This window comes from Rhinolophus ferrumequinum, chromosome 17 (genome assembly GCF_004115265.2).
Source record: "Rhinolophus ferrumequinum isolate MPI-CBG mRhiFer1 chromosome 17, mRhiFer1_v1.p, whole genome shotgun sequence".
Lineage (NCBI taxonomy): Eukaryota > Metazoa > Chordata > Mammalia > Chiroptera > Rhinolophidae > Rhinolophus > Rhinolophus ferrumequinum.
The window spans coordinates 17,381,012-17,402,149 of record NC_046300.1 but is presented as its reverse complement, the minus strand read 5'-3'; the positions used below and the strand labels follow the sequence as shown (position 1 = coordinate 17,402,149).

Sequence of the window (21,138 nt, the reverse complement as noted above, 5' to 3'; positions counted from 1 at the left end):
CTTTGACCCAGTCATTCTTTACAAGTATGTTGTTTAATCTCCATGTATTTGTGGTTTTTCCTGCTTTCTTTTTGCAGTTGATATACAATTTCAAAGCCTTGTGATCAGAGAATATGCTTGGTATGATTTCAATCTTCTTAAATTTGCTGATATTGATTTTATGTCCCAATATATGGTCTATCCTTGAGAATGTTCCATGTACACTAGAAAGAAATGTATAGTCTGATGTTTTAGGATGAAGTGCTCCATAAATGTCAATTATGTCCATTTCATCTAATGTGTCATTTAGGGCTGCTATTTCGTTATTTATTTTCTATTTGGATGATCTATCCATAGCTGTCAATGATGTATTTAGGTCCCCTACTATAATTGTGTTTTGGTCAATTTCTCCCTTTAGTTCTGTTAGTAGTTGCTTGGTATATTTCGGTGCTCCCTGATTGGGGGCATACATATTGATGACTGTTATGTCTTCTTGTTGTATAGTCCCCTTTACCATTATGAAATGTCCATCTTTGTCTCTTGTTACCTTTTTCACCCTGAAGTCTGTTTCATCTGATATCAGTATGGCTACACCTGATTTTCTCTGGATAGCATTTTCTTGGAGTGTCAATTTCCACCCTTTCACTTCGAGTCTATGCTTGTCCTTGTAGCTGGGATGTGTCTCTTGGAGACAGCATATGGTTGGGTTTAGTTTTTTGATCCATTCTGCTACTCTGTGCCTTTTTATTGGTGAGTTCAGTCCATTTACATTTAGGGTGATTATTGATATGTGAGGATTTCCTGTCATTCTATCTTTAGTTTTCTGGTAAGGCTGTGTCTCCATTGTTTCTTTGCCTTTTTGTTGTTGTCTATTATTTCTGTGTGGTGGTATTCTATGATGTTTCCCTCTGTTTCTTCTTTTATGACAGTATATATTTCAGTTTTGGATTTTTTTTTTTGACTGGTTACCCTTAAGTTTACGTAAAAGAAAGTTTGATATTTAGAGTATTCCATTTTCTTCAGCACACTTACTTTCTCCATTCCCATATTCCGGTTCAGGCCTTTACTCTCTCCCTTTTTATATTTTGGTTGCCACAAATTGTCCCTGTTGATGGTGGTTGAATAGCCTCCTTTAGTATTTCTTGTAGTGCAGGTCATGTATTAGAAAATTCCCTCAGCTTCTGTATGTCTGGAAAGGTCTTTATTCCTTCTTCATATTTAAAGGATATCTTTGCTGGATACATTATTCTTGGCTCATAATTTCTCTCTTTCAATAGTTTGAATTTTCGGTTCCACTCCCTCCTGGCTTGTAGAGTTTCTGCTGAAAAATCTGATGATAATCTAATGGGCTTTCCTTTGTAGGTTACTGTCTTGTTTTCCCTGGCTGCCTTGAGGATTCTTACTTTGTCATTGATTTTAGACAGCTTCAATACAATGTGCCTTGGAGAAGGCCTGTTGGGATTGAGGTAATTAGGTGTTCTATTTGCTTCTTGGATTCGAGGATCCAGTTCTGTCCACAAGTTTGGGAAGTTCTCATCAACAATTTGTTTCAATATATTCTCTGTTCCCTTCTCTCTTTCTTCGCCTTCTGGTATGCCCATTATTCTTATATTGCTCTTTCTGATGGAGTGAGAAAATTCTTGTAGAGTTCTTTCATTTATTTTAAGTCTCAAGTCTCTTTCTTCTTCCATCTGTGTAATTTCCAAGTTTCTGTCTTTGATGTCACTGATTCTTTCCTCCATCTGGTCAACTCTACTACCTAAGCTGGTTATTTCATTCTTAATTTCTTCTATTGAGTTTTTAATCTCCAGAAATTCTATTTTTTTTTTTAAATTTCAATCTCTTTCCTAAAATGCTCATGTTGTTCTTTGATTGTGTTTCTGAGTTCATAAACTGCCTTTCTGTGTTTTCTTGCATCTCGTTGAGTTTTTTCAGAACTGCAATCTTGAATTCTCTGTCCTTTAAGTCACATATTTCCATATCTTAAAGTTCCTTTTCTGGAGACTTTTCAGTTTCTTTCTGAGCTGTCTTGTTGCCTTGGTTATTCATGGCAATTACTGATTTATTATTTCTCTTCCTAGACCTCTACAGGAGTGGCTTCTGCAACAGGTTGATGGGAAGAGGTCTTTCTTTTGTTTTCCAGTACTTGTTGGTAGAATGTTTTATTTTCTCTCCGACTGCAGCCTTTTTTTCCTCTCTCACACTGTAGTGCTATGTTTCCTCTGCACTATTCCAGCTTCTGACATATGGGTGGATTCCTTGGGAGAGGGCTTCTCCTTTGTTAATAGTTCTCCTTGGTCACAGAGTGCAGTGTCCGTGTGGGCATGCAGAGAGCTTTTGAAGTTCCAAAGCTCTTCCTGCACCAGATTCAGAGCCCGTATGTTTCAGCAGTTCTGTTTACTCCTGCAGGGATCCGCCCAGATAGGTGGGGCCAGGGGTGGGGTGAGTTGTGAGAGGTGACTGAGAGCAATGGCAGATACCACCACCACAGCCGGTCCTGCTTCCACAGCTCCCTCTCCTTTGCGAGAACTAGTTGGGCTGCGAGTCCATGTCTGCAGACCACAGTTCTCAGAACTGCAAATATTCTGTTCTTTTGATCTGACACTGCTACTGTTCTGCTTCTAGCACTGGGCAGGTGGGGGCGGGGCAAGCCCTGGGAGGGTAGGGAGGGGGTGGCTAGTCTCAGTGCCTAAGGGTTCCATTCTGTGCTTGGCAGTGAGGGCTTAAACTACCGTTTTCAGCCTTCTTCCCTCAGTCTTTACTCCAAGGTCTCTGCCGTGAGTGTTGGGTTCAGCTGTGTTATATGCTGTCCCCTCAGCCCTGTGGGCCATAAGCGCAGCCCTAGCAGTCTGAGTTCTTCCCTGTCCCACAGCTGTGGTAGCTCCGGGAAGCGGCGAGCTCGGAGCACTGAGCTAGGTGTGCGTCCTGCGCCTGCGAGGCAATGTCTCTGCACTTCTCCCTTCCTTCCTCCCCTGGTTGCGCGATTCGCCTACCTTTAGGTGAATTCAGTAGTGGGCCTCTTCGTCTTGCCTGTCTGCTGTGCAGGGAGTCCTTGGTGGAGTTATAGTTGTTCCATTAGTTGTAAATTCTAGGGGAGCTTTACAGAGGCTCACCTCACGCCGCCATTTTGATGACATCTCTATATTTTTGTTTTAATGGTTACCTTTACACTAATGCCTTTTTCTTAATTTTGTCTCATTTTTCCTTACTTCCTTCTGTTATTTGACTTGTCAACTTTAAATGACATTTGTTGATATCATTTAAATAATATCTTTTGACTCCCATCTATTAATATTTACCAATCAAGTTATTTATTCTATTTTTCCTTTCTGATGCTTGCAATGTACTGTGAAATGGATCCAGAAACACAGATTAATGGATGGACAGTTAGAGGGATAATTAGACAGATAAGCTCTAAAGATAGATATGTGTGATACTAAAATGTTAATGTTGGAATCTGGGAGGTAGGTATGTAGGTATTCAGTGTAAAATTCTATGCTGTGTTTGAAATTTTAAAAATTAAAATGTTGGAGAAAGAAGAACATAGGAGCCAGCCTAAAGGTGCTCCCATTGGCCAAATGTTGGATAAAAGAGAACATCAAAATAAATGATAGTAATGGATTATGATCTACTGAAAAAAACCCATGGTCCATGCTGATATAAATACACAAATGAATGAATGAATAAATGGGAGAGAAAGAAAAACTCTTCCTTATAGAATGATGCTAAGTAATAAATAGAGGAGGAATGATGGAGATGAAAATTACCATTTTGCAGCCATCATTGAAATAATAAATTCAGGCAAGAATCATCAAAGGATGTAAAAACTAGTGGAAAACAGTTTAATGAGGAATTATATAGTTATATAGTTGCAAAGTATATTCCCATACATTACTTTTTCATTACAAAGAGAAAATAGTCATTTTTCCAGGAAGAAACCGGGTGGACACCACCTTAAAAAATTAGTGTTTACTATGACTGTAAATTTTGTTAACACCATAGCAAGCTATGTCCTATGATTTTATTTCCTTACTTGCATAGTCTTTTGTTTTTTTTAGAGTGTCACTGTCTTTCTTTTCTTCTTTTTTATAATAATTCTTATTTTTCTCTAAAAGCTCCATCATGTCAGGTATTTTATCTAATCTTGCTAATCTTTCTTTTTTTCTCTATGGGACCTTCCTCTGGAGCCCTTCATTCTCCTGCTTCGATCAGGGCGGGTACTCTTGAAGCCTGCGTGGCACAGTGCCATGGGAGAACTTCCCTGAACTGTTCTCCTAGACCTCTTCCTATGAACCAGCTCCTGAACTATCCTCTATGAGGGTGGAATCAAGACCTCTGTAAATATATGCAATAGATGACAGATTGGTCACACAATTCTCTTGATTTAAATTTTGCTGGGTACACAGTGGAAGCTCAAGAGATATTTGCTGAATGACTTAGTATCGTCATCCAAATGTTATTGATACTTTCCTTTGTACTCTGAGCTTACAGGGTTTGGTTTTTAATATATGACCATAAATATTAAATAAATAAAGATAAATGAAACTAGATATATGCTGTATATATGCACAATTTCTTACATGGAAACTCAAGTGTATTTATTATGAAGAGACACTAATAACCATTTTTTTTTACTGCTCCCTGAATCTGAAACAGATAATGTATGCCTGACGTAACAGAAGAAAGAAACATGCTTATGTCACTCTAAAAGCAAATTAACAACAAAAGTCAGGGTGAGAGAGTGACGGTGCTCCCCTTTCAACTTGAAATACTTAAAAACAAATATTGGATTTTAGTGAAAATAAGAGTCTTGAAACTGACCTCAATGTCGCGATCTTCATTTCCAGCTCTACAGAAACATTTATTTCTACTCTATTAAGCATTTTTCCCCAAAATTATGCTTCTATTTATTCTCAGAAGTTATCTTACCCAAGCAAAATGACTCTTATCTAAGAGAGACACTGGTAGAAAAGGGCAGTAGTAATTTAAATAGCTGTGAATGGTATTAGAGAGCTGGCAACTGATGAAAATATGATCAGCAGTAAATGGGATGAGAATGAGCTTACACGGGGAGTAATTCTAAATAAAAGGCATAATAGTTTCCCTATTTCTCTTTACAATTTTTGATGCCATGTGGACAAAATCTACACAGCCATATATGAAAAATGGGTAATTTTCTCTTTTTGCATTCATTTCTTGTTTTGTTTTTTAAAAAGTTAAATATGCAAACAGATTAAGAGACAAATAGTTTTCTATTACATGTTGCAAAAAAAACACAGTGTCTCTGTCTAACACCACTCCCCCCTTTCCATTCCTTACATAGGATGTATCTCCCCAGGTGACATGGTATAGGGACCATCATTGATGTTCTTGATTTCATCAAGTCTATTTGAGTGTTTCTATTCCGCACCTCCGTCCCTCTAGGCCGTCCCCTGTACCCCACCTGCCCAACATTCTAGGTTTACCCTGAGAGTGTGGAGTAAGCAAGTGAGGACACTTCATTTACCTTTTGCCCTTCACTTTCTCTCAGACTCTTCCTCTTAACATCTAAAGGGCTTTCTTTCTTGCATTACAGGAACTTTCCTTACATCAAATCCTTGTCCGATTTATTCTCTCATTCATTGTAAAAAACTACTATAGTCTTCTGGACTTGGCTTCTGTAAGCCTCTTTTCTCCTCAAGAAATATTGGCTCCTTCAAAAATCACAAGTGCTTTCTTTCAGGCTGTTGTGTCAACATAGACTTGGAAAACTCTATTTTGAAACTTAAAGCTGTTACCAGCAGGGTTCTGTCCTTCCAGAGAGACAATTATTTCCATTGGTTCAATCAATGCGGGTAAGGTTGGGCCCACCAGATAGGGATCATCAGGGAGGAAAATCTATGGATTTAATATCCACCAAAATATTACACTGAGAATACATTCTAAGAACATAATTTATGAAGTTCCAATACACAGATGGGGAATCACTGATACTCTATGCAAGCTTGGAAGCAGTGAAACTCATCCTTGGAATGTGTCACTAGTGTTCCTCAACATCCAATTCTCCCTTCCTTCCCAGGGATACAGAAAACTACCCTTCCCAGTTCCACTGCAGTTTGACGGGGCCAAGTGAGAGGTCTAGCCATTGAAATGTGAGTGGATGTGAGAGGCCTAGTGCAGTGAAAAGCTGCTGTTTGGTGCTATGGATTCCCTCTTCCCCTCTGACCGTGGAGTGTCATGTGGAGACGGCTAAGCTACAAGATCAAACTAGTCTGGATTACTGAGACACCACTTGGAGGACAGCTATCCTGGACAGTTGCCTGTCCCATTAGACTTTGTGTGAGCAAGAAACAAATGTTTATTATGTTAAGACACTGAGATTTTGAAATTGATTATTATGAGACCACGAGCCAGCCTGTCCTAATATACCATCCTCTTTTGGCCACTGGCCTATGCCTAATTAATAAAAGTACCAGTTATAGGGGAAGGTGTGTTATTTTCATAGGAGAAATCTAAATGTTTTTACAAGTAAGTGAAGCTCAACTACTCATTCAAAAATATTTACTGAGTGCTTAGAATGTGCCAAGTACTGGAAATACAACAGTAAACATAACAAACACAGTTGTTGCCCTCACGGAGCTTATATTCTAGTGGGGAAGTCAGAGAAAAATTAAATCAACAAAATACTTGCAAGTTAGGATAAATGTTGTGAAGGAAATAAACAAAGGCTGAGCTAGATATTAACAAGTGGGGAATCTACTGTAGATGGCATCATGGGGGGCAGACATTTCAACAGAACTATGCAGGGGGAAGTATTCTTGGTCACATGCGCAAAGAAAGATCTTCCTGAGTTTGAAAAACTAAAATACGACCCATATGACTGGGCAGTAATAAATGAGAAATAAATGGTGAAATACGAAATTGAAGAGCTATGCAGAGATAGATCATGCCATGTTACAGAGTTTGTATTTTTTTCTAAGTTCCATCAGATAGGATTGTCTTAATCTTCTCTTGATCAATGCCACAAAATTAATCACATCTACGTTCATTTCCTTTTTCCCTCCATCTGCCTCAATGATTGACAAAATTCTCATCTTTCTGACAGTTAATCCCTCCCCTTGTATCCTCCCTGCTCTGGTTACCCTTTCCTCTCCTTTTACCATGCACTTTGCTCCTTTGGCTATCTTCGGATCTTCTGAATCTTCATTCTCTCCCCAATGGATCAGTCCAGTCAACCAACCTACAAGATACTCTATTTTCTTCTGTCGCAAAAGACACTGAGTCTGATGCTGTATTTCCTGATAGCTTTTGACCTATTTCTATTTCATTGTGTTCCTTTATAGTCCCAGGGGCTTAAAAATAATTTGTATGCTAACTGTTTATTCCCAAACAAGGCCTCCTCCTGGAGCTCTCATCTCATATACTCAACTGTCAATTTAATGACTCCATTTGAAAGCTTGGGTATAAATACTCTCCATCCCCTGCCCCATCAGTGGATTATCCATCAGTTTTCCTTATAGTATCACTAAATCATTCCACCAACCACTCAGATGTGCAGGACTGAACATGGGGAGCCATCCTGGATCACTTCCTTTCCTTCAGCTTCCTATCTTGTTTATCAGTAAATTATTCAATGTTTAACTAAAAAATATATCAACTTGGCTCACTCCTGTTAATGTTAGCTTTCATGATCTCATGTCTAGATTTCATGAATGGTTTCATGATTTGCTTCCCAGCTTCCATCTTGCCTTCCTCTAATGCATTCTCTACACAGCAGCCAGAATAGCTATTTTACTGTAACCTAGAATATTTTGATTAAAACAAATATTTAAAAATTTGGTAAAATAAACTTTTATAATAAAAGTAGTGTGTATGCTGTAAAAATTACATGAAAAGATAGGCAAATATAAAGAAAATAAAAATATACATTTCTACTTCCAAAGATTACAACTGCTAACACCTTAGGGTATAATCCTTCTAGATCTTTTTTTCATAGCACATAAAAGCACATATGTGCATTTTGTAATCAAAATGAGATATTGTAACATATATACTGTTCTGTGACTTGCTCTTTCCAGTTAATGATCTCCACCTTCCATGGCAATACATTTTCAGCTTATACTCCATTTATAGTCACATTTCCTCAAGAGTCCTGAAAATGCATTTTATAGGTGGTCTGTTCAATCCAGGATTCAATCTAGACTCTTAAAATTCTTTTCATAGAACAGTGGCTTTTTTCATAACAATAAGTTGTTGAAGAAGGGCCAGTTAGCCTGCAGGATGTTTTTTACCTTCTGGATTTGTTTGGTTACTTCCTATGGTATCATTTACTTTGTTCTTCTACCCCCCTGTATTTCTTATAAATTGTGTTAGATGCAAAGTTTGGATAGATTCAAGTTAAACATTTTTTGCCTGGAATATATCACAGAGGATACTGTATAGTTCATACTACATCCTATCAAGATATACAATATCAGATTAATGCACAGGGTGGCCTTTTAAAATTGATTGTATAATGTCACTATTGCTGTCGTGCGGGGCGTCCGGCGGGGTCTCTGGTCCCGCTCCCCACATAAGAACGCAGGACATGGTGAGGCCAAAAAGGAACACCCCTGGAGCCATAGGTAGGGGAGTCATACCACTATACTCTCACTGGCGGCTGGGTTGGAGACACAGGAACCAGGAGCCACACAATTCTCAACCCTCACTGCACCGCTTGCAGGCTCAGCCACCATCTTCTTGCTAGCTCCCCCTTTTTTTCTCTCCTCTTCTTGCTACTAGCCTAGCCACGGCAGTTATGTTCATGGCTAATGGCTCACTGGTTACAGCTGACGGCCAACTAGGCACAGCTGATGGCCATTTGATCAGTCGATGGCCATTTACTGCCTGAGCCAGCACCTTTCTATGTGAGGCCGAGAGCCTGGAAACTGCTTTTGGGGCTCTGTCCCCACAATTGCTTAAATGCCATTTACAGTTTCCTTTGCTTTATTCTACAATACATATTCTTTAACTTGGCATACAAGTTTCTGAATGATTTGACGTTTGCTTACTTTTCCAAATTTATTTCATTCCATTCTTTGTTTGCTTTGTAATTTTTTGCTTCAACACCCTGGACATAGAAAATGCTGCCCCCTAAGACTTTTGCACTTGCTACCCCTTGCTCTGGGATGTTCTCCCTTGCCAGTCTTCCCTTCTTCTAAAGTCAACTCTTTTTTCAAACTGAAAGTCATTTTAAGTTTACCTTCTCAGAAAAGACTTCTCTAATTATCCTGTTTCAATTAGGTTCTTCCAAGGGACCCTAATATCCTACATCCCAAGAATCCTGTGGGGACAGAGCCAGGAGTGCAGTTTCCAGGCTCTCGTCCTCATGTGGAAAGGTGTTGGCTCGGGTAGTAAATGGCCATCAACTGTGATTGGATGGCCATCAGTTGTGGCTAGTTGGCCGTCAGCTGTAACCAGTGAGCCATTGGCCACTAATATAACTGCCATGGCTACACTAGAAGCAAATGGGGGCTAGCAAGAAGATGGTGGCTGGCAAGCGCGGACTGCAGTTAGCATGGCAGAGTGTGGGTTGCATATTGCAGAGTAGTGGACAGCAGGTGGCAGGTCATGTGACTCCAGCCTCCAGTGAGACTGTAGTGCCATCAGTGAGAATATAGTGATATGACTCCCCTATCTATGGCTCCGTGGGTGTTCCTTTTTGGCCTCACCCTATCCTGCATTTTTATGTGGGGAGCGGGACCAGAGACCCCGCGTGACACCCTGCATGACACATGGTGCAGCAAGCAGGGTACGGTGCCAGCCAAAGCTCTCCGAAGGGCGGTGGAGTAGTTTGTGCCTATGAACACTCAGTCTCAGGAAGACCAGGAGGAGCAGCTGCCAGAGAGCTGGATCCCCGTGAAGGGGTGGGAAGACGTGGACGGTTCCCCAACCAGCATAGGCCAGAGAAAGCGAAGGTCCTTGCGGCCCTGTGGGCTGGGAAGTTCTTGCTGAGGCAGCCTGGATGCAGGACTTGTAGTCCCAGGAGGGAACGCTTGCTGAGTCCTCCGTGGGAGATGAGGGTAAGGTCAAGGTCGTCCCCCACCCCCAGGACAGCCCTGGTGAATGACTGGACTATGGGGAATTACCTTCCATCCCTAATTTAATGGACCGATTGTTTGCTTGGGAACGTACCACCATGTAGTGGAACTGGCGGATGTTTGCTTTTGTGTCTCGACTAGCCGCTGTGGAGAATGTGTGAGAAAGCCTGGCTGTGTCCGGGGAGACTGGTGGTACCCTAAGAAGCCCAGGAAGTCTGGCTGTGCCCAGAAGGACTCGTGGTGCTCTGAGAACCCTGGCTGTGCCCAGGAAATCTGGCTGTGCCCAGAGAGAGTGGCAGTGCCCTGAGAGGTCCTCGCTGTGCCCAGGAAGTCTGGCTGTGCCGAGAGAGAGTGGCAGTGCCCTGAGAAACCCTCGTTGTGCCCTGAGAACCCATGCTGTACTCAGAAAGGCTGGCTGTACCCTGAGAAACCCTGGCTGTGCCCAGAAAGACTGGTGGTACCCTGAGAAACCCTGGGTGTAGACAGGGAGTCAGGCTGTGCCCAGAGAGTGGCAGTGCCCTGAGAGGCCCTGGCTGTGCTCCGGGGAGACTGGTGGTACCCTAAGAAGCCCAGGAAGTCTGTGGCTGTGCCCAGAAAGACTGGTGCTGCCCTGAGAAACCCTGGCTGTGCCCAGAGAGACTGGCTGTGTCCAGGATATTGCATTCACCTCCAGGCTCCTTGCACAGGGCCCCTCATGGAAGACACTTGTGTAGATTGTGAGGCAAGACGCTGTAGAGGTAGAGTGTGGGGATAGAGCCAGCAGTGCAGTTTCCAGGCTCTTGGCCTCTCGTGGAAAGATGTTGGCTCAGGTAGTAAATGGCTATCATCTGTGATTAGATGACCATCAGCTGTGGCTAGTTGGCCATCAGCTGTAACCAGTGAGTCACTGGCCACTAATATAACTGCTGTGGCTACGCTAGCAGAAAATGGGGGCTGGCAAGAAGATGGTGGCTGAGCTGGCAAGAGCGGACTGCAGTTAGCACGGCGGGTTGCAGGTTGTGGATTGCAGAATAATGGACAGCAGCAGGTTGCAGGTCGTGTGACTCAGCCTCCAGTGAGACTGTAGTGCCATCAGTGAGAATATAGTGGTATGACTCCCCTATCTATGGCTCCGTGGGTGTTGTGTTCCTTTTTGGCCTCACCCTATCCTGCGTTCTTATGTGGGGAGCGGGACTAGAGACCCCCGCCTGACACCCTGCATGACAAACCCTGTTTTTGTACCATACTTTTTTCGTGTCTGCATTCTTACCTTAAGTGTAAACTGCACAGCTCTGGGAACCTTGCCTTCTAGGCTTATTATGCACTCAGTAGTTGTACACAGCAGTCCGCTGAATGAACTACCATAGGTCACAATAACCCTGAGGCTGTAAGGTCTTGCGTAGGTCTGTGCAAACTCTCGCGGGTGGTGTATATTATAACAGGGGTACCGCACCCAGATGTTCCAGTGGAGGACTGGTTACTTTTAAGTGAAAGTGTCTGTCCACCCATCGCAGCACTAAGGAGGAAGGGGAGAATGCCACCTGCGAAGAAAGCCAGGCCCTCATCGCGCAGCCAAGGCCCAGCAGTGCCCAGGTGAGCTGAGCTACCAGCCCGAATCCCTCACGTGACAGCGGGCGGTGCGACGAGGGCGCCTGCGCGGAAGCTCCCGGAAGTGGCCGGACCGAATCGCGGGCGAGCGCACGTCCGTCAGCCGGTGGGTCCGCCAGTCTGCTAGCCGGCGTCCCGCGCTCCCCTGCCTCGTCGCTGTCCCGCAGTTTATTTGGCCGGAAGGCGATCGAGGTGCTCGCCATGGCGACGTTCATCTCGGTACAACTAAAGAAGACCTCGGAGGTGGACCTGGCCAAGCCGCTGGTGAAATTTATCCAGCAGACGTACCCGAGCGGCGGGGAGGAGCAGGCCCAGTACTGCCGCGCGGCGGAGGAGCTCAACAAGCTGCGCCGCGCCGCGCTCGGCCGCCCGCTGGACAAGCATGAGGGCGCGCTGGAGACGCTCCTGAGGTGGGCCTGGGGCCGGGCGCGGGAGGTTGTGTGCAGCCTGCCGCCCCACTTCCTTGCTTCGCCCGTCCTATTTCCCTCTCACACCCACGGCCCGTCCCGGCCGCCCCGCCCTGCGTTGGTGGGGCCGTAGGTGTGGCCGCATTCCTTCCTGGTGAGCGGAGCTGCACCACTGGCCGCCACTGACTGCCTGCTTGTCCGGCCGGCTCGCCCCCGCCCTGGATCCGCTCGGGCTCGGTAGATCTGGATACCTGGGGGGGAACGGTCTGCCACAAACTGTCTCTCTTGCCACATGTACCCAGGACTAGTGTTCATTTTTTTTTTATTTGAGGGGGTGTCTCTGACACTCCCCTCTTCCCCCCCGGTTTTGCATCATCGTCTTAAGACTTTCTTGGCCAGATTTGGATCTCAAAATAGTAGTTGCTTAAGGGAAGTGGGAGAATTGGGACACTGGAATAAATAAATGTCTATTATTGTCCATTTGAAATGATCCATTTTCCTAAGTTCATCATAATCAAGTGACAGATGGAGAAGTCCAAAGTTTAGGAGCTACCATTTTTTTGAAGTCAAATTTGAGTGACATAATAGAACCTTCAAGATAAGTTGCTTACAGTCAGTTTATTCACAAACAGGTAGGCACATAATGGAGTAAATTTTGTTATTTTAGCAAAAGCTTATTGAGCTCATGCTGTATTTGATGAGAGTTCTTGCCTGGTTCTTTCCAGTTAGGATAACAGAACATTTTTATAGCACTTTATAGTTAAAAAATTTCTTTGGACTGCCTTGTTCAATGATCTCATTTCCTGTGTGTAACGTTCTTGTTCCACAGGAGAAATACAGCTGTATTAGGATGTAAGTAAGGGAAGCTCAGGTTAAACTAGCTTATTTGTTCCAGTGACTGAAAAGTCCAGGACTTTTGCTTCCTTAGCTTTAGGCGTCACTGGAGATACTTTCTGGATTCCATGTTGATTCCTTCTTAGGTTTGTTCCTGTATTGGGAGACATGGCCTCTGGCAGCTCTACTGTAATTGCAGTGGTCCGAAACACTCAGCATCATACATAAGAGTGCTTTTCTCCTTAGCTCTGGGGGAAGTCCAAAGGCCTCCGCCTTTGATTGGGTTGGCTTGTGCCCATATATGATGGTGGAAAATGTACTTAATTCCCTTGTGTGAGTCACTCAGCTGGTTTAACTTATTCATCCTCCGTAGTTCAAAGCAATATGGACTGGAGAAGAGATGGTTCCCCCAAAAGAGCATATTGAATACATCGCTCAGAGGGATTATGACCTCTTGATGTCAGTTTTAAAGATAAGACTGCTGGGTTCTAAAGATCATTATATGACACTTAGTATAAGCATTTTTTAAAAGTTAACTTAGGGATACTTACACATTCTTTAGAATTAATACACTTTAAAAAAAAATCTCCAAAGCTGTTTTTATGTAGACATGAATAGCATTCAGTGAGAATTTTCCATTAGTAGTATTAAAAAAGCACGAGTGTAATGAGTAGTATGATGACAATCTTGTTGAATAGATTAGGTTTGTTTTGGTCCCAACCCTTAGAGAGCTTGGAGTCTTCAGAGACAATTGGTGCATGGATTTGAGAACAACAGTCGAGAGAATAGTGGTTTTGATGGGGTTTTCCTGTGAACTTTAAAACGTCATTCATTTATTCATTCCTTTTTTCTTTTCCCAGGCATAACTGTGAGAACTGTTCCTAGGTACTAGGGCTGTTGCAGAGATAGTCTCTTTGAAGCTACCATATTTCTTTAGTCATCTCCATATTATCCTCTCCTAGTGCATTCATTAACAACTACTTTTTTTCACTTCTTGCTCTTCTAGTGGGGTTAGATAAGCTAATAGACTACTGTCTATTAAATTTTATAGTGGAGGTGTGTACAAAAGTTCTTTGGGTACATATGCTGTAAAAAACATTTGAGATGTTCATTTCAATCAAGCAGAATATTTTTTAATAATTATTTTTGGATAATTGTGTAAACTGAACGCTAATTAACACATTTTTAACTTAATGAACTTTTAAATACAATATTCATAAAGGAGGGGGTAAGCTAATTTCTAAAGAATAGAAGCTAGCTTGGTAAATACTTAGCTCTGCAAACAGGTCCAGTAATGGACTTGCCTTTTTATTTTTACTAACATGTAGATGCTCTATTAAAATTTCCTAAAATATACATTTATGTGTATGATATTGAGAATGAACATCATGCTTTATGAAGTGGCTTTGACTAAAAGTTAATTAGAAGAGCCTTAGTAAATGGTGACTTTTACTCTAGGGTGATCGGATGGGAACCTGCTGGTTTTTTTGGGGAGAAACTACAGATAGCATCGTCTGTGTCTTTTGTGGCGATTAGTTTCTTTAGAGAGAAAGCTTCCAGTCTACTTCCATGAAAAAGCCTAGTTATCAACTTTCTGAAATTTGATCGGGGGAATGGAGGTTGGGGATCTCAACAATTACATGTGCTATCTTTTATATCTATTTTTAGTGTGGCGCCTGTATTAGGTTTTTATTCAGCTGCATGTGATAGATCTCAAATTATCAGTGAGTTAAATTATGATTTTATTCCTGTAAAAAGTTGGTAGGTAGGTAGTTCTGGTAGTCCAGGGCTGGTATAGTGGTTCTGTGAAGTTCAACAGGCTCGGGCTCCCTCCAGCTGTCTGCTCTGCAAAACCTGGACTCTTTGTCCTTAGGGTCCAGATAGCAGTCAGGCTCAAGTTTCAGACAGTGGGGTAGAGGAAGAGAAAGGAGGCATAGGGCTCGGCCTTCCGGATGTTTTCTGGAAACTGCCCCGCAATACTCTGCACATATATTACTGACGTTACGAATGTCCACATCTCATAGAAGGGTAGGATAGGAAAAGGAATTTTTATTAAAGGCAGCCATATACCCAGCTGAAATCTGGGGTGCTGTTACGAAGGAAGGAGACAGAACGTGCAGGCAATTAGCCTCAGTCCCCATCCGCCCCACTTAGCTGTGCTCATCACCACCTTAGCTGTGCTTCACATCCCTAATGTTTCTTGGGAGTAAACCTACCCTCAGGGTAGAGGATCTGGTAGCCTGAAGGTTTCTTTCAAAGATTTTTCCACCACACCTTCTCTTCCCACCCTCACACTGAATTCCTGCCTTCAGTGGTACCTCATGCTTCTTAATTCAGACCCTTTCTGTCTTCTCTGGCATGATTTGGCTCATACTTTGTTAGCTCACTTCCCTCTAGGCAGTTAGAATTTTGGCTTTCTATGCTTCATTCACTTTTCACCTTTTAGAAAATGTCACTGAAACCTCTTATTTGCTGTTGTGCCCTTTCCCATTCTTTTGGTCCTTGTGATTTTTTATCTTTTTAGTTTCTTTTTTTAGTGGAATTTTGGGAGGAAGCATAAAAGAGTGTTTGTGCAGCAATTTGTTTTAAGTGGAAGAGGAGGGTATCTGCATTTTTCAACTCTCCACAGTGGTTGTATCAATTTACATTCCCATCAGCAGGAATTTGTGAGTTTGTTTTTTTTGTTTGCTTTTTTTTTTTTTTTTTACCTCCATGTCCTTCCTAATACTCGCTGATTAATAATTCAGATTATTGCTTTTTGCTCAACTGATGGATGAGAGATGGTACGTTATTTTAGGTTGCAGTGCCCTGATTTCTCTGAGGTCCAGCATCTTCCATTTACTCTTCAGTTTCTTTTTCTGTGAATTGCCTGTTCTTTTTCTTTGCCCATTTTATAGGTTGCTTGTGTTTTCCTCACTGATTTTTAGGAGTTATTTACCTTTTCTGGCTGTTTATCCTTTTCCATTATATATATTGCAAATCTCATTTTCAGATCTGTTACTTACCTCTTAATTGTGTTTATGATATCTTTTTGTCACACAGAAGTCCTTGCAAAATGTTTTATTTTCCTCATAATCTGTAGTTACAATTTTTTTTCTCATTCCTAATGTTGCACATATATTATGTATGACTTCCCCTCCTTGATCAGATTTGCTAAAGGTTTGCACGTTTTTCTTTTTCCAAACTAAATCTGTTGTGTTTTGTTTTCTGCTATTGTCATTCACTTATTTTCTTTTTCTTCTGCCTTTTTGTATTGAATGATTAACTTTTCATCTTTTTTGTTTTTCTAATACATTTATATTAGGACTATCTTTTCTGAGTCTGCTCTTGGCTACATCCAACTAATTTTTGATATGTTGTATTCTCATTGATATTTTTTAATAGTAATTTTAGTTTTGTTTTCTTTAACTCAAGAGTGATTTATATAGACGTGGTAAAATTTTTAAATAAATCAGTCTGTCACCCTTTTGTGGGTTAAAATTTAGTTTGTTGCATTGGGGAAATATGTTTTGTTTGTAAAATAAAATTGATGGAACTAGTTGCACAATTTCTGAAAATTTTTCCAAGTGCTGGTGTTTTATAGACCAGGAAAGAAATACTGTTCTATTTGACTTCAGAATTATTGCTTACATTCTGATTATTGGTTTTGAGGTGAAGATACTGAGATAATCTTAGCACTAATAATATTGCTGCAATTTGTAAATCAAATAGGGTAGAAGATGTAAAGATACCATACCTTATCCTTCTCATTTCTCTAATTTTCTTCATAGCACTTATCACTATCTACTATACTATATTTTTACTTATTTATGTTGTTTGTCTATCTCTCTAGCAGTAATCTTCTCAAGGGTACACATTTTAAAATGCTTCCGTACTGCTGAATTCCCATGTCCTAGAACAGTGGTGCATAGTAAGCTCTTAGTATAGTAGGTGTGACAATTTAGTTTGCAAACTCATCCTAGGAAAAGTGCTACATACCTCATCGCTGAATATCGCTATGGTCACCTTCGAAGTGCTCCCCTTGCACTGATGCCAGTGCCTAGTCCACCCTTCAAAGCAAATTTGGAACTCTTTCTGGAATGGCCATCAGAGCTGTCGTCATATTACCCTTGATATCCTGAATGTCATTAAAATCTCTTCCTTTCAATATTTCCTTTATCTTTGGGTAAAGAAAGAAGTCACTGGGGACCAGATCAGGTGAGTAGGGAGGGTGTTCCAATACAGTTACTTGCTTACTGGCTGAAAACTCCCCCACAGACAGTGCCGTGTGAGCTGGTGCATTGTCCTGATGCGAGAGCCATAAATTGTTGGCAGAAAGTTCAGATTGTCTTAACTTTTTCTCACAGCCTTTTCAGCACTTCCAAATAGTAAACTTGGTTAACTGTCCAGTTGGTACAAATTCATAATGAATAATCCCTCTGATATCAAAAAAGGTTAGCAACATTGTTGCAACAAGTTCGCGAACTTAATTGTCAGCCTTCCTTTACTTGTTGAACGAATGAATGAGAAAAGGCTTCTCTGATGACATGACATGTCAGCCTAGACAAGAGAGGTAGAAAATTGTGATGGGAAGTTTCTAGGTACAGAGAAAAACGTGTGTGAAGGCCTGGGGCCAGGAGAAAGCATAGACTTCAGCGACTAGGATGAATAGTGAGTACTCTGAGGTGAGGCTTGGAGAGTTGAACGATGGCCAGGTAATGCTAGACCTTGTCAGCATTTTTGGATGTAGTTTTAAGAATAGTGGGAATCCATTAAAGGGTTTGAGCACTTAATACTTCAGTGTTTGTTTCCTAAGTACAGGAATACGCTCCTGTACAACAACAGTACAACTTTCAAAATCAGGAAATTAACATTGGTTGAATATTACCATTTAATCGATAGATTTCATTAAAAGTTTGTCAGTTCTCCCAATAATGTTGTTTACAGGTCCACAATTGAATCCAGAATCCTGAGTTGCCTTTAGTTGTTGTCTCTTTAGTTTTCTTCAATCTGGGAACAGTTCTTGTTTTTCCTTATCTTTCACGACCTTGACATTTTTAGAGAGTACAGGCTAGTTACTTTGTGGAATGTCCCTTATGAAGGATTTGTCTCATATTTTCTTGTGATTAATGCCTTTTGGGGCAGTAGTACCACCAGAGTGATGCTATGTTCTTTTTAATGCTATCAGGAAGAACAGAATGTTGATTTGTCCTGTTGCTGGTAATGTTAACTTTTATTACTTGGTTAAGACGGTGTCTGCCAGGTTTCTTAACCCTATAGTTAATAAGTGTGTTGTAATAGTATTTTGTGGGGAGACACTTTGAGACTATAATATCCCGTTTTCATCTGACTTTCGTGTTTTAGCATGCATTGATGAATCTTACCTGAATCGGATACTATACTCTGAAAGGTACCAAATGGTGATTTTTCTTACTTGCTTATTTTTTCTAGATTTATTAGTTGGCATTGTACAGTGTGGTAGAGCTTTTCCTAGTGACATGTTTATTTTACTTCAGAATGGTGATCTTATTTTCCTCCATGGGTTATGATTTGTTATTTATTTTATTTAAATTGTTCTAGACTTCACTAGTGGGAGCCCACTGAAGCTAGGGGACTGTGTCCTTTTGATGTGTCCTCATTATGTTTTGAGTGCTTCCTTAGCTTTTGGGCATAGCAAGATGTCTTAGGCTTGAGTCTTCAGTTTTCTCAGTCTCCGTGGTGAGTCAGCTATATATCTAAGGAGCACTGGCTCCTTTTAACGTACAGCATTATTTATCTGGACACTAGGTATGCTTATTACTACCTAGGTGTTACTGCTGCTAGACCCTCTCAGCATATACATTTAGGAAACACACACACACACACACACACACACACACTTTTCCACTGTATTACAAAGCGGGTTTACACTGATACTTCCATTTCCAGTCCAAAGCCACAGAGTTTATTCTAGCCTTCTCCCTTTTCTTATTAGTAACTCCTTTCTCCTATAGAATCCTGGCTCCCATTATGTTTGATGTAGTTCCTTAATTGCTCAGTTCTTCCTGTTTGTAATGAAACTTCATGGCCATGCCAGCCAAAAATTTAGTTTCAGACATGTTGCCTCTCCCTCCAAAGACTCGGCCTCAGAAATAACCATTGGGAAGATAGCCCCAATGAAGGGATGGCGGGGCAGGGAGATAAGGGAAGGAGGACATTGTAGAGGCCAGTTAGAAAGCTTGGCCTTGGATATACCCTTACCCCCCTTACTGGTTCAGTGGTCATCTTGATGAGGGCGAAGACTGCTTCATGTTTGATGATCCTTCTGGCTGTTCTGTGGAGAACAGATTGAAAAGAATGAGGGCGGAGAAAACAAGATAAGCTGGCTGGGGAACTTTTGAGTTAGTCTCCTTTAAAGGGAGGGTAGTCGCTTTGGTGAACTGTGTGGCAGTGGTGGAGATGGACAGAAATGGAAATATTAATTTGCCCAGTGGATGTAAACAGTTACACTAATAAAAAAATAGTATTTTAAGAAATAGTTCTATTTCCTGGGCAGATGTTAGTTTGCTGTTAGCCAATAATAGTTGATAAGTATTTTTCTTTGGTGGTGAGTATGAGTTTTCATTCACAGTTTTTTCATTGCATGCGTTTTAACTCCTGGGTTACACGTTAAAAGATTATGTTCATTAACTTAAAAATGGCTGATTGAATTTTACTTGTGGGCCACTTGAAGTAAGCATGAATAATTTTAGTATACTCTTTAACTGGTTGTATTTGCCTAAATGCGTATAATATTGAGCTCTGGTAATTTTTAATTTTGCTCTCTTTTTTAGATACTATGATCAGGTCTGTGCCATTGAACCTAAGTTCCCTTTTTCTGAAAATCAGGTAAGTCATTTATTTAATTTGTTTCAAAATTATATGATAATGGCAAATCGCCCGTTTTCTCCCACCCATGGTATCGTTTTATTAAAATAAATGGTGTCTCTTCACTATCTTTAGGTTTTTATGAGACTTTTATACAAATTGGAAGCTTTTAGGCTCATCTGATATGAATCTATGTCTTTTTGAAGAATGTCTCCTGGAACTCTATTCATGTCATTCCTCAGTCACTTCTGGGCTCACGTAGAGCATTGGACTGCTTTTCTTTCTTTCTTTTTTTTTTTTTTTTAGCGCATTTCATATCAATAAGACCTATTGACTGATTAATTTACAGTGTCCTTTGGCTTTTACAGAATTAAGGAAATTATATAATTTAGAAAGTATTAGTCTCAGTTTATGTATTTAAAAAATTGTACAAGTACCTAAATGTAAACAAATTGTATACAATTTGTATACAATGTTGTGCTGTTGTGATTAGAAATGTTACACTATAAGAATGTTACACTATAAGAATGTCAACTTTACTTTTTCTAAAAGGCTGGATAGTGAGCATGCTGATGGATTACAGTTTTTTTTGGGAACCTTGAAAGTTTTTAATTTCTACATTTCTAAATTTTAAAATGAAAAATACATTAAATATTCTAGTAATAAAGTTTTTATAGGTGTAATAATATGTTGAGATTTGCTTTAAAATACTGCAGGAAAAAAATATGTGTGTGTTTGGGGTGGTGGGGGTGGATGGGCAGGGAAAGTGGGGGGTGGGGTAGATGAATCAAAAAGGGCAAAAGGGTAAAACTGGTGATGGGAATATGGGGGTTCATTATGTTATTCTTTCTAGTTTTGTGTGTATTGAAAATTAATTGAGTTAGAAAATTAGATTGTCATACATAATTTAAAAGAGGCTAAGTTCTTTTAAATCTTCACGTGTGGAATATTTTAGAAGTCTGAGATGTGGTTTTTTGTTTTATTAAGTAAACTCTTTATTCATGTGTAACAGATATATAGAAAAGTGAACCTATCATATGTATAGCTTGAATCTTCACAAAGCAAATATACATGTATAATATAATCATTGCCGAAATGAAGAAATAAAATGTTACTTTACCCCATCCACCAAAGAAAAGCATCCTCTTTTGTCATCATGGAATAGTTTTTAACTTTATCTCCTGGGAAACCTGTAGTTTTCTTGTGCTTCTCTTGGCTTATTTGACAAGCATTTATTAAGTTCCTATTCTGTTCAATCCATTGTGTGTTAATAAAGATGAATAAGATCGTGTTTTCTGGAGAAGACAATATGTACAATTACTGAAGCAGAGTGACCATTTGAAATAACTTAGTGCCAGTATTTTATTTGAAAAAAAATTATGAAACAGGAAAATGAATTGATTGGCTAGAGAAGATAATATTTTAGACAGGTTGAAGCTTTTGTCTTT

At 40.6% G+C, this 21,138-nt stretch overlaps 1 protein-coding gene across 2 annotated transcripts in view; it reads left to right on the top strand.

Annotated features, from left to right (window-relative positions):
• Positions 1-11,690: 11,690 nt before the first annotated feature.
• PDCD6IP (programmed cell death 6 interacting protein) overlaps positions 11,691-21,138 on the top strand; it is a 48,939-nt gene continuing 39,491 nt past the window's right edge. For both annotated transcript variants that reach the window (XM_033132144.1, XM_033132143.1), the window contains exons 1-2: positions 11,691-12,034; positions 19,657-19,711. In XM_033132144.1, the coding sequence (XP_032988035.1) occupies positions 11,826-12,034; positions 19,657-19,711 (264 nt within the window). In that variant the 5' untranslated portion in view covers positions 11,691-11,825. The remainder of the gene's footprint in view (positions 12,035-19,656; positions 19,712-21,138) is intronic.